This window comes from Agelaius tricolor, unplaced genomic scaffold (assembly GCF_023055355.1).
Source record: "Agelaius tricolor isolate 1412-34295 unplaced genomic scaffold, bAgeTri1.0.p SCAF_35, whole genome shotgun sequence".
Lineage (NCBI taxonomy): Eukaryota > Metazoa > Chordata > Aves > Passeriformes > Icteridae > Agelaius > Agelaius tricolor.
Window position 1 is genome coordinate 6037192 of NW_027269295.1, and position 13498 is coordinate 6050689.

At 45.7% G+C, this 13498-nt stretch overlaps 1 protein-coding gene across 3 annotated transcripts in view; it reads left to right on the forward strand.

Moving 5' to 3' along the window:
- The first annotated feature begins 7505 nt into the window (after positions 1-7505).
- The window catches only part of ABCC3 (ATP binding cassette subfamily C member 3), a 47675-nt gene continuing 41682 nt past the window's right edge, over positions 7506-13498 (forward strand). For all 3 annotated transcript variants that reach the window (XR_011683341.1, XM_071452692.1, XM_071452693.1), the window contains exon 1: positions 7506-7663. Coding sequence is in view for 2 of the 3 variants with exons in the window: in XM_071452692.1 (XP_071308793.1) it covers positions 7634-7663 (30 nt within the window). In the remaining variant the exon portion in view is untranslated. The remainder of the gene's footprint in view (positions 7664-13498) is intronic.

Consider the following 13498-nt stretch of genomic DNA (forward strand, 5'->3'; position numbering starts at 1 on the left):
AGGTATCACCAGAACATTTCATAGAATGGTTTGAGTTGGGAGGGACCTTAAAGCTCATCCAGTCCCACCCTGGATGAGGGTGGGACTGGATGAGCAATGGGCAATGACGTCTTCCACTATCCCAGGCTGCTCCAAGCCCTGTCCAACCTGGCCTTGGACACTTGAAGGGATGGGGCAGCCACAGCTTCTCTGGGTAACCTGTGCCAGGTCCTCCCCCCCCTCACAGGGAAGAATTTCTCCCTACTGTCTAACCTAAACCTGCCTGCCTTCTGTTTGAAGCCATTCCCCCTTTTGTCCTGTTGTTACAGGACTTTGTTAAAAGGCTCTTCAGAGGTTTTTAGTGAATGACCTGTGTAGCTGCTGACATGAAATCTCCTCTCCCCTGGGAAGCAGCCACTAGAGGGAGGAACCAGACACTGGGCACTCTGCAGCCCTGCTCCTCACTGCATGGAATGATCTGATTTCTCTGCAGCAGGAGAGACCCTAAATTGACACCCAGACCAGTTTTGCTGTCTAGAGGATGTTTTGATAAAGTAATCTCTCAGTAGAAAACAGCAGGAAGGATACTAGTGCTTAAACAGAGGGAAAATGTGGATCTGTTCAAAATCCAATGCAAATCCACACCACGTGAGCTCTGTGATATGTCTGTGTTGTCCGGGCTGCGGGGCCAAACGCACCAGGCTGGAACCAGTGAAATGCCTTCCCAGCCCTCCGGTCCTGGAGGATTCACAGGGCATTAAGGTAAGAGCTGAGCCAAGGAAGCAGAGCCTCCTACAGGCTCAAGCGCTTCACACCCCTCTGCTCTCAGGTGAGTTCAGTTCCTTATGGGCAACAACAAATCACTCCCTTTCCAACATCGGGGTCCAGAGGAGCTTGTGAGAGGGCTTGTTTCTCTTCTCTGTTTCATGAGTGTTCCTGTATGAAGCTCTCCTGCTGAGTTTTGCTGTAGTTTTTCAAAGGCTCCAACCCAGGCTGGCTGCTTATGGGTGTGCTCTCAATTTCCTGAGCTTGGGCATGGCACTTTGTTATTCCATTTCTTGAGTAATTGGGATGACACATGGAACCAGGTTGCTTTCTGTGTAATGGTAACCATGCCTAGGGAAGCAGCACTAGCACTTTGAACTTAATTTATTTCCTGGTTCAGACAGGTGACCATGTCCTGCTTCAGCAGAGCAGTGTCCCACTGTGTGCACACCACCTCCCTCAGCCAGAGCTCTGCTAAGCCCTTCAAGATGAGAAATAGGAAAGGCTTGTTTGTACCTTCTGTATTTCAGGCATTCCAGAGATACAAACTGAGACACAGAAACATGTCTAAAATGTGACCTGCACTAGAATGCCCCCAAATAAAGTCGGAAAAAACAATTTAAAGAGATGGCTCCCCTTATCACCACCAGCACCGTGTAAGGGACCCGCTGTGACCAGCTGACAGAAGTGAGGATCCTGCAGATCAAAGGGTTAAGGCCAGGGAAGTTTTAGGGGGACCAAGCCCCACTGCCCGGAAGTGGGCGAGCGTCCGATGCCGGCGATGTCCCACAGACACGGCGGCAGCGCCGGGCGCGCTCCAAGTGCGGCGTTTTGCTCCCACCTAGTGGGCGTGGGGCGAGGGGTCGGGCGAGCTGCCCCCCTTACCGGGGCTGGGCCGTCTAGTTACCAGGGAGAGGGCTCAGCAGGACCTTCTGCCCTTCTGCCGCCCGTCAGGTGCTGTGTTCCCGGCTCGATGCTGCAGAAACAGCGCCGGATGAGTATTTTTTATCAAAAATATATCGGTGTTTGGCATCACAGAACCATTCAGGCTGGAAAAGCCCTCTAACATCACTGACTTAACCTGACACTGTCAATGCCACCACTAAACCATTTCCCCAGGTGCCACATCTGCTTGTCTTTCGGATGTCTCCAGGGATGGTGACTCCACCACTTCTCCTGTTCCAGTGCCTTAGCACCCTTTCAGTGACGATATCTTACCTAAGATCTAATCTAAACCTCCCTGGCACAAATTGAGGCCATTTCCTTGTTATTTTGCTTGTTACCAGGAGAAGGGACTGACCCCCAGCAGGCTGCACCCTCCTGTCAGGGAGTTGTGGAGAGTGTGGCCTCACCAGCACTCAGTACAGGTGTTTGGTCACTGCTGTGATTCTGCTGGCCACTCTATTGCTCATACAATAGATAGGCTCAGATTTTACCTTCTTGACCAAATGGTTTCTAATTCTGAGGACATTTTCAATCACTGAATTTATAAAAATACCAATTATGGGAGGAGGAGAGGAAGGATTTCTCTCACTGTGGCAAAGCCCTGTGTGCTTGGCACTGTGCAAGCTGCTTAAAGCCACCATGCCCCTCACATCCATCAGCACTGCCGCTCCCTGGCTGCTTCTGCAAAATCCAGAGAGACAACGATCCATCCTGGGGCTCTCTGGCATCTCAGAGGCTGTGGCAGCACCCAAGAGGTATGCTTGTCCCTTCACATCCTTTTAAACATGTGAACAACACAGTGCAGGGTCCCCTGTGGGGCTGTGCACTCACAGCAGCTCCGATCCATCCACAGCCTGTGAGCTCTAGAGGGCTGTTTAACCTCTGCTTGGCCCAGTGTGGGAGGAGGGGGAGGATCAATCCAGCCCTGTGCCATCACACAGGGTTTGGAGTTTGGCCGGGCACAGACCGAGTGCCTGTCACTAAATGGCAATGCCACGAAGTGGGAAGTGCCGCCGGCAGATTTGTGAGCACAAGTTCAGGCTGCACATGAGGTCTCCGAAACCTGCAGTTCCTGTTTGCTTTGGTGTGGTCATCAGCGAAAGCCTCGCTGGCATTTTTACGACTGAGGGTGATTGGGTCTTAAGTTGGTTTTCACATGTTGTATTCAATGCTTTAGTTACATTTAAAACACACTATTATAATCCTGCAGCATCCTCTGGTGTTTTCCATTACTGCTTGAGTCCCTGGATGCCATAATTGGCAAGTTTTTAGAGGTCATGAATAGATTATCTTTCCATATCTATTAAATACTTTAAATAATGCAGCCAGAGACCCTGACGGCTCCAGCTGGGAACTGGAAAGGATGGTTAAACCACTTAATTGCTTACTGTGCTAACAGTTATTTTGTGGAAACAGAAAGCAGAATACAACTGTTTTGGGGAAAACCAGGAAGAAGTGAGCATAGGAGTCATGCTACAAAGAATGTACACTGAAGTGGACAGCATGTGCCATGCTGGTATCTACAAAGGCAGCACAGAACTGCACTGCCACATGCCACCAGTTCAGTATGGCTAAGGGCTGGTGACAACTGCATGTTTGTTCAAACAAAGCAGGACCAGGTGTTTGTATTTATGCAACCACTGTGTGCCCATTTTTTGGTGAAATCCTGAACAGCTTCAGCCCATTAAAAGTAGGTGGAGTTTGTGGGGTGGCCAAGTTGGCAGGGGAGAGGATAAGCTGTGACAATTGTCACAGGCTAAAGTAGGATAGTTTGGGCCTTAGCTCCAGAAGGCCCAAGTGCTGTTTGCCTGTGGATGTTTGTCCATCACTCTGAGCTCCACCTGCAGCCAAGCCACTCACAAGCCAGAGCTTCTGCCAACCTCCATAGGCACCTGAAAGCATGTCTGTGGGATTATCTAGCAGGTGAGAGAGATGCCCAGTGCATTTAGAGTTCAGCTACTCACAGCTGGAGCAGCTCCAGGATCACTTAGGGGTGATCTCGGCAGTACTCAGCATGTCTAAATTCTCCTGGTCATTGCTCTCAGTATGAAGTGCAGGAGCACTCATGGAATGGGGCAGGTTGGTATTACACACAGTGTCCTGGAGGAGTCATACAAACACCATTTTCTCCTTTCACAAAGACTTGATCAATTATGTGGACCCACCTCACCCTGCAGTATGAATGGCCTTACAGTGCAGCTACAGGCCAAATGGAGTGTGGACCCAAGTACCCTGTGCTGGCTTCCCAGGGAACTGCCACCTCTGTACCTCCAGCCAGGGAATCTTACCTTCCACTCCTACAAAGCCACGTAGCTGATATGTGCCCAAAAGCAGTGGAGTGAGTAAGAACTGGGGCTGCAAATTCCCAGCCCACTCCCTCATCTGTTTTATCATGGGACTTCTAAACTGCTCATTGCATGTTCCAGAAATGAGGAAATTTAATCCTTTCATGCAAGAAGGGAGATGCACATATTTGCAACAGCATTGAGAAGAAGAAAGCCCAAATCTGCTGCTACTCATTCAATGTTAACTTCAAGCAGAGTTTGTTACAAGTTCCTATCTTATGTGTGTTAAAACATAAGGTGTCTCCCCCTTTTTTACAAATTAAATGTATAGGGCCTTGCTGTAAATTCACCCTCTTTGGCAGGCATTTTTTCATTACCATCTGTAAAATGTGACACCTCTGTGGGTCTTGAAAAGGAAGCTGAGCCTCTGCTGTTCCGAGCAGAGAAAGAAGGTGATATTTATAGTCAACTAACCCTAAAACTGTGACTTTCAGAGCTGCACATGCTCAAGATATCCCCAGCCCTCAGCTCTGAATGTACTTCTTTATACAGATCTCTTCAGGAGTTGACCACACTTCATCCTGCTGTTAATGCTTTGAGAATTGGCACGAGGTGTGATATGGAAAGCAGCCTGCCTCATACCTGGCACCGTGCTTACACAAACAGCTTCTCCCTCACGTTACCTCCTGTCCTGCCCCAGTCAATCTCTCCAGCTGATATCTAGGTGCTCCTGCATGGCCTGGGTGTGCCTGGAGGCACTTCCTGATTGCTCTGGCTTGACCCAGGTGTTAGCAGGTGAAAAGTTCCTTACTGTTACTGTGCAGCTGACATGAAAAAGAAGATTCAAATGCATTATTGCTGAATGGATCCAGATCAGATCTTGCCACTCCCTGGAATAGAGAATAAATGTCCGGTGAAAGGAGGTGAGTTCATGACTCCCTGACATTTGCACCAAAGGTGCCATTTCATTTTCCTGCAGAGCCAGCCTACATTTGAGGGAACATCACAGGAGTAATGACATGTTCTAGGTACCTCCATCTCCATTCCCACTATTAAAAGGAAGCAGGACCAAAGTGAGCTGCCCATGATAGTGCTCCAGGCTCTGCTTTGCACCAGTGTCAGCAGAATCCTTTACCATGGCCCTTCCCAGGAGCTTTTAAGCTTCCCCCTCCATCTTGTCTGTCTGAGAAGTTAATACTTCCTTAATTCCTGCCTTTGATTTTTCCCTCTCTGCTCGTTTGCCTTGCCAGACAGCGCATGGAAGTCAGTGCAAAGCCAGTGCAAGTCACAGTGTCTACTGTGAGGCCCAGGCTGCACGATGGCTCCCCTCAAGCTCAGGAGGAATGCAGGGGGAGCCCGCACCCCAGCTGGCACCTACTCATCACTACCATCCCTCTTTAATGGCATTAACTGCTACTGAAAGCAGAAGCTGCCCACCATTAATTAGGAACATGAAACAAGTGGCAGAATTATTTAGGGCTCCTTATTTAGAGTCTTATGAGACCAAGGGAAATATCCTAATTCAGGACCCTCCTCTATGGATACAGTAGAAAAAATATGAGGTTCAACAGGACCACCAAAGTCAATGATTTAATCAGGAATTAATTCACATGTCAATTGGACTGTGCTGCTCATTGATAGAGTAAACCTCTCCCTTCCTGTACACACAGCCTACAGTAGCTGTTTGTGAGGTGCCTCTGTACCTGTGACATCTCATAATATCAGAGGTGGTCTTAATTTTGAGCACATTCTCAAACTGCACCCAATCCTGCTCCTTGGTGCAAGAAACCCAGTGGAGCACATCCATGTGTCAGGAGACATGAAATTCTCAGCACTTCTCTCAGAACAGCTTCTCTCAGAGATTGTTGCAGAAGAGATTTAAAGAGCCATAAAGGAGTAACTCCCAGCTATTTCTGAGTTTTCTGACAACATTTATTGCAGTGCAATTCCACTGAACAAAAGTTTTGCAGTAAGACTTGCAAGGCCAACCCACTGTGTCCTCAGAAGATCTCATTCACCTAGCTGGCGAGGGCTTCTCTAGTGTTTCCTTCAGAGGGTTGCAATGTGACTGTGTTGATTAGACTGGCTCAGTCTGACATTTCAGATCTTGTAGGCAATCACCTGAGAACCTTATCTTGGCAAGAGCTTATCTTCCCACACTAATGAGAACAGCACACCTTTATCCAGGTTATAGTAAATGTCTAAAGGAAATTTTTAGTAGTGGTCATGGCTTTCTCTGATAGTACTTTGGGTGGGAAACAGTCCCAGTATCTCCGTAAAAGATTAGCAGAATATTTTTTCTTTAGGGATGACATATTTTTGGGACACAGCAGCACTGCCCTTCTCTGAGGTACTGGAACAGGTTGCCCAGAGAAGCAGAAGATGGATGCCCCATCCCTGGAAGCGTTCAAGACCAGGGGCCCTGAGCAGTCTGATTAAGTGGGTGGCATCCCTGCCCATGGCAGGATGTTGGAACTAGATGAGCTTTAAACTCCCTTCCAACTCAAATCATTCTGTGATTCTCTGGTTCTCTGATTTATCATTCTATTCTACTCCTTTTTGTTCTGGTGAACATTTTTGACCACATCCTTCTACCTGAGAGTTCCGCATGTTACAGAAAGGAAAGAAACTCAGATTCTTTAAATATTGACGTAGATTTGTGGCAGCAGGGTTACTTTGTGGGAGATGATGTTAATTGAACCAGATGCTGCAGCAAGTGGGCAAACAAACAGCAAGTGTTGGAAGGTCAATAATACTGTAGAAGTCCTAATAAAGAGGAAAGCAAACAGTGCTTCTTCATCACGGGGAGGTGAAATCCAGATTGTGTCCAAGGTGCTACACTACAAAACCTATTAGTTACATATAATCATGAAAATATATTGACTAAAGGCTTTTGAAAATGGATCCATGCCACGGGTTTAATCACATGTCTACAGCAGAAGCAATCAGCATCAAGAAAGAGGCTGTAGATGGATGGAGAAGTGATGGATGATGTGATGCTCACTTAAGTCCTGCTGGAGAAATCACACTCCACAGCACTCCAAAGAGGAGATGAGAAGCCTCTTCATGATGTTAACATTAGCCTGAGTGGTCTGGATGGATGGACATAGTCAGCCCAAAGCCAGCAAGTGGCCCAGCTTTGCACTCCTCAGCACACACTTCGCTTGAATCGTAGAATGATGTGGGTTGGAAAGGGCCTTAAAATCATGTTGTTCCAACCCTCTGCCACGAGCAGAGATCCCACTCACTAGATCAAGTTGCTCAGGGCCCCGTTCAATCTAGCCTCGAACACTTCCAAGCATGGGAGTTTCCACAGCTTTGCACGTGAGTACCACCAAAGCCCCCCTCCATGATCAGGGATGTAGCTGTCCCAGTAAGTCACACTGAGGTGGGGGCGCTGGGATGTCACCCATGGTGTGAGGTGCCCGGGCTCAGGAGCAGAGCAACTGCAGCCCGTCATCGGAGCCAGCCCCTCTACCGCCCAGAGCAGACCTTGGCCCGTCTGCGGGGCTCCTCCCGCTGCCTGCGGGGAGGGTGGGATGGGGCGCGCCGGCCCCACCGCCCCCGCCCCCGGCCCGCCCAACAGGGAAGGAACCGGCTCCTGCCTCCGCCCGGTGCCTGGTGTGCGCTGGTAGCAGCTCTGCGCCCCTGCCGCGGCCATGGAGGCTTTCTGCGGGTCCCGCTTCTGGGTAAGCTTCTCCCTCCCCTTCCCGCCTCGCGGAGGGGCCGGGACAGCGCCGCGCCTGCTGCGCCCGGGGCTTCCCGTGTGTCCCCCGGGCCGGGCTGGAGCGGGCGCGGGCAGCCCGGTCCTGCAGCTGCTGAGGGGCTGGGCGGCACCGTCCCTCGGTCGTGGGGCCGTCCGAGAGCCGGCGGTGCGGTGCCTCCGCTCGGGCAGGAGCAGCAGAAGGGCCACTCCGTTCTGTTCGTCCTAGAGCATCTTCACATCAGAGTCAAGACCTCATCACAAAGCATCCCACCGGGGATGCAGCTGTTCCAGTATAGTCCGCCTCTGGACCTCACACTGATGAACCCGGGGCTTTTCCTTTCTGTTTTAGCGCGTATTCTGCTCTTCGGAGTCACTTCCATGACTGGCAAACTGCTCCCCGTTCAGTGCTTTGTTACTGTTAGAAGAGGGATGGGTTTGTGGCTGCCGACGGTGGTCACCAGCCCCGGAGGATTATGGTGACTTCTGTCAGTACTCGGAGCCTTTAGCCCTTTGGAAAGGCTGATTGCAGCGGGTACTGGGTTTGTAAGCAAAAAAGTTTGGAAAATGCTGCCGTGATCTGCTCTGATGTTGAGAGTGTATAAGTCCTGTTACTAGGTACCCCGAGGTACAGCATGGTGTTTGCCTCTCTCCTGTAGGAGAGGCAGATATTCAGACCATGAGAAGCCATGGGGATTTGAGCACGTATGCTGAATCTGGAACTGCCCCCCAATGAATGAGTTTTTGTGTGTCCCTTTTTCTTGCACTACTTTAGCTCAAGGGAGATTTTTTTTCTAATGAGGAACTGGAATGAAAAGGAATGTCTGAAGTTGCATCACTGCTGGAAAGCTACTACAGGACAGCAAAAGCAGTTGGCTCTGAGAACTTTATGCTGAGTTCTATCCTCAGATAACTAATTACCTTTCAATATCTGTCCTAATATTACTGTTTAAAAGAGGAGTTTGGCTCCTAAGCCCCTTGGTTACATTTCTTTCTTTGTATTTAATTTCCAAGTGCTCTGCACACTCTCTGCCATAACTGCTGGCAGATAAGCTTGCTCAAACAAGTATTTTTGTGTATTATTTCTACCATCAACACTTCTAGAACAGGAACAAGCACAAACAGATTGACCCTGCTCACTGATCTATTGGCTGCCTCCAGAAGCAGGTCTTAGCTTCTCAAGGAAGGCTGGTAGAGCAACAGCTCTTGTAGCAGTTTATTGATATGTTAATGTAAATAGCCAGAGAGATTTCCTAGTATGAAGTAAGTGTATCATTCTGTACTTTATGCTATAGTGTTACACTCCAGCACCGGCATGGTGCCCTCTGTGCTGCTCTCTAGGGTCTGTGCTCTCTGTGGACCTGTTTTCCTTTTTCTTCCACAGGTGCTTGGGGTAAGAACAACTTTCCATCTGTTTAATTGCTTTAAACAACTCAACAACTCTGAGAAATTTAACACTGTGATTCCATGACCATCAGGTTGAACTCAATGGTTACCCTATTTATGGCAGTACTTTCTGTTAGCAGGAGTGTACAAAGTGCACTGATTTTATAGGATATTTTACGTGATGACCAGGTAGATGACAGTCACCTTGAAATTATTTGCTGTGCAAATATGTTGTTCTATAAGAAAATGAGGGAAAGGCTTCTATCTAAAATCTGCCCACAAAAGCTGTTGTTTCTGTGCACTGAACTAGTGAATGGTGTCTAGCTTTGCAGTTCAAAACAAGAACTTGATCAAATGTGAACCAGTATTAATGGTCACTTTTCATTAGCTCATGAACTTAGACTCTCTATTTTTTATCAAAGAAAATCAAGATGTTTTTGGAAGCTGAATGCCGTATTCGTGTCAGTTTTAAAACTGTTTAGAGTGAAGGAAAACATGCTGCTCCAGTTTAAGCAGTTATTTGTTTTGGAGTTTAAATCAACTACAATATTTTTCTGTTAAAAGGGGATGAGAATAAAACCAAAATAGTTCAGAATTAGCTCATGAAAATGTTTATCTTTAAATATATCAACTTAAACAGATTATTGATTTATGTTGGATTTTTTTGGCTTGCTGGAAGTTTTAAGGTTTCAACTCCTCACCCTGATTCAGGATGGGGAATTTTGCTGGAAATCTTGCTGATTGCATTTTTTGTGGTTTTTTTGTTTGTTTGTTTGTATGTTTGGGGTTTTTTTGCAGAGGCAAAATAATTTCCTGTTCAACCCATTTCAGAAATAAGAAATGAAAGGGAACACTGTAGATCACATTAGAAATCTCTAAGAGCATTTTGGCTTCCAGCTACTGCTTTACCTGTTGAACATGGAATCAGCAAATTGCTAATACAAATATAGGTTATTTATATATAAAAGAGGAACAACTGGAATATTATGTTTTTATAATGCATTATGAACACACTCTTCATCTGAACACTTGGAATCATAATGTCTACTTCAGCTGTTAATATCTCCTAGGAGTGTTCCCATGCTAAATGCCTTTGGGGAGGAGATGAATGTGATAGCACCCACACAAGGAGGGCCTTAGGTGTGTTCTTCACCAGTGACCATAATTACCTCCTACTATTTGTGTCACATATTTGCTGTGTGATAGTAAGAGTGCTAAATAGGTGTGCCAATTAATGTGACCCACAATGCCCTTTTTGAGAAGCAGATACTGGTGAATTAGCACTTTTTTGTTGCTCATGTCCTCCACTGTAGTAAAACGAGAGTGGCTTCTTTGAGTGGAGAGCAAAGTGATCTCCTGGGGAGTGTTTGCTACTAGTGTTTCAGCCTAGTGATTAAAGAACACTTGGAAAAACTTGGAAAAAAGGGAATTCTGTTCCAGTGGAGAGAAATACTGTCTTTCTGCAGCTCAGCCTCTCTGGGTACAAAATGGCACCAGTGGCTGCTGTGAGATTAAAACATTGAGTGCTTGGCACTGGTGTTGATGAATGTTGGGATGAGGGGCAAATAAATGCCTTGGTCTGCAGACAGGCAAAGTCTTTAACCAGCAGCTTGTATTTTGGGTGGTGTGGTCTTTTTAACAGCATAAATGGGAAACGAAAGAACATGTGATAGAACATTTCAAAGGGAAGACCACAATTCCTCAGTTCCTTTTGGTACTGCTCAGCTGACAGCTCAGTTTCCTTGTTCTCCCTGTGTCTTGGTATCCTGACAGATGTCTTGTTTTTCCCCAGCCCATGTGGAGTGCTGGCTCCTTCTTCATCCAGAGGCTCTTGAGTAATCCAGCAGGAAATTGCAGCAACTCTCAAGAGTAAACAATACCTCAGTCTTGGCTTTGTGATAGTCCCATTCAAAGCGCCCCTTTAACCTGTAGGTTTGTGGGTATTCCTTCACCTTGAGTCATTCTGTCAAATTTTGGTAGATTTGGGCTAAAAGTCATGCTGCTCTCTCAACCAGCAGAGCAGGAAAATGCATTTCCAAAGTGCCACAAGTTTCAATTCTGCATAACTTCCTCTGTTGCTGCATCATGTTTAATTTATTTGCAGTTGAAGATGACTCGGGGTAGCTGTAGTAAGGCAGAAATATTTCTTTCAAGGAACATGATAAATAATGTATACTTGTAGCATATGTACTATTTAAACCCCCCCACAACTTATGTGGTTTGGCCCTAAATTAATAATAAAACATTTAATTTTAACAATTCCATTATATTTTGAGCTAAATCAGTTCCAGCACAGGATGAGCGAAGCAGAAGGTGATAGGAGATCACTGCCAAGAAAGGATCATATCGCAGCTGGGCGATATGATCCAGACTGGCTATTGTTTATATTTTAGCTTCCCATTTCTGCCACCCTGTGCTAAACACAGAATGTTCCTTGTTTATAGATATTTAAACATGATATAGATCTCTATATAATCTTCATTTACTGCATCCAACTTCAGCTGAATCCCACTCCTATAAATCTCTTCGCAAATAACTGCATGAGGTACCTGTGTTCTTTCTCATGTTAGGTGGGAGATCAAACTAGTTGACTTTAATAGTTCCTTCAGACATCAAATCTGTGAAGTTTATGCTCTCTCAAAAGGCTAGCTAGGTTGGCAACATCCTGAACTTAAAATCAGTTAAGTATTCAAGCTCCAATTCTCCAAGATTTTCAGATTTTTGACACGAGTTGAATGGAAGCTGCGGCTAATTGATTTGGGCCAGAGAATCTCAATGTCAGGAGCAGGATAAATATAAATATTTAGCATTGGACTTGGAGTATTAACCAGTACCTGATACCATTCATCTGTGTGTAAATGACAAGACTGTATAGTCAAATAGCCTGGATTTGACACTCTTTGGGAAAGACAAAGTATGGATCTGAGAGCTGTGAGCAAAACTTGATGCCACTGAAAGCTGCCAGTATCAAAGGAGTCCTTTGGTGACATTGTCAATTAATAAAACTCATCAGCTTTCAACACAACTGTTCCTCCCTGGGCCATTTTAGCTTATGTGAAAGAGGTGGTGCTGTGATGTTTGGGACTTTGGAAAGCTATACAGTTTGCCTCCTGAAAAGAAATTATACTGGAACTAAATAGGAGTTGCCTGAGGAGCCCCTTAAAATGTAGCTAAAATTTAATTGCTGTACTTGGGAATATAAAGCATTTTGAGATGGACCTCACCTACCTGGTAGGCAAATTGCTGTGTCATGGCAGAGATAATCCTTTCTTTTCAATGTGTGCAAATTTGTAATGTATTAAAATAAGGAGACTATTACTGTGTAAATTTATTTTTTTTAATTTAAAAAAAATCTTTTGAAAAACATATTAAATGAGGTCTTTGATTTTTCCCAGTAATCTAATGCTTGATTTGTCTCTTGATCCCCTGTTGATTGTGACGGGCCATTATCCACTTGCAAATTCCTTGGCTGGGCTTGTGGAGAACAGGGTGGCCATGAGACAGAGCTCTTCCTGGGAGTGTGCCCAGGCTTTTGAGCAAGCAACAGCCCTGATTCCATGCTGGGCCTATGTGAGCTGGCATCTTGTCCCTGTGCTAATCTTTTGGTAGCAGGAGAGGTGAAGTCAATGCAATAAAATTGAGGTAATTTACAGTAATGTCACATGCCAGTGTCATAAAGCCCTGAATTAGAACAGAATGAAGGAGATGGAGAAGAGAAACTGTTTCATAGGAGTTGTTTCAAAAGTCAAAAGTCAATTTCAGAAAGAATAATTTTTTTTTTCTCTCTGAAACTGAGAATGCATTTGACATTTTTACAATTAAAAGAAAAATTCTCTCCTCTTCCCTCCAGTTAAATGATTTCTATTCTAGAATATCTTTCAACTGCTTTCAGAGCAGCACTGATGGCACTTTTTCTGTGACAATCCTTTTTATTAGTAGTATACATCAGCCCAACTGGATGGGCTAGCTTAAAATGGCATTACAGTGGGGCTGTGTGTCATTCATAGCTGTTTGTGCTTTTCCTATCTCTTCAATTGAGCTACATTTATGATGATCCTTAAATTAACTGAATTCCTCTAACTGAAAGGAGATGGCTTAAATCAAGGATATTCCCTCTCAGTCATTATCACACTGGTCTGCAACAGGACACCCCACTTCTTTACTGGTGCTTGCACAAGGCCATAGGAAAAAAACATCAGTGATGCCAGTAACAGGAAGTTTTCTCTCCAACAGTATATAGCTGTGGTCAGTTTTAAAAGACAGTTGGAAACTTCCTTGCGTAGGAACAATCCTGTTTCATTTTCTTCTCAATCCTGCTTTTGATTCTAGAGCATTTTTACCTGTATGATTGTACTGTTCCCTGCCCTCCACAAGTAAAAAATGTCCCTCTGTCCAAGCAAGAGGTCTGAGTGTTACTGAAACAGCTGAAATAGAT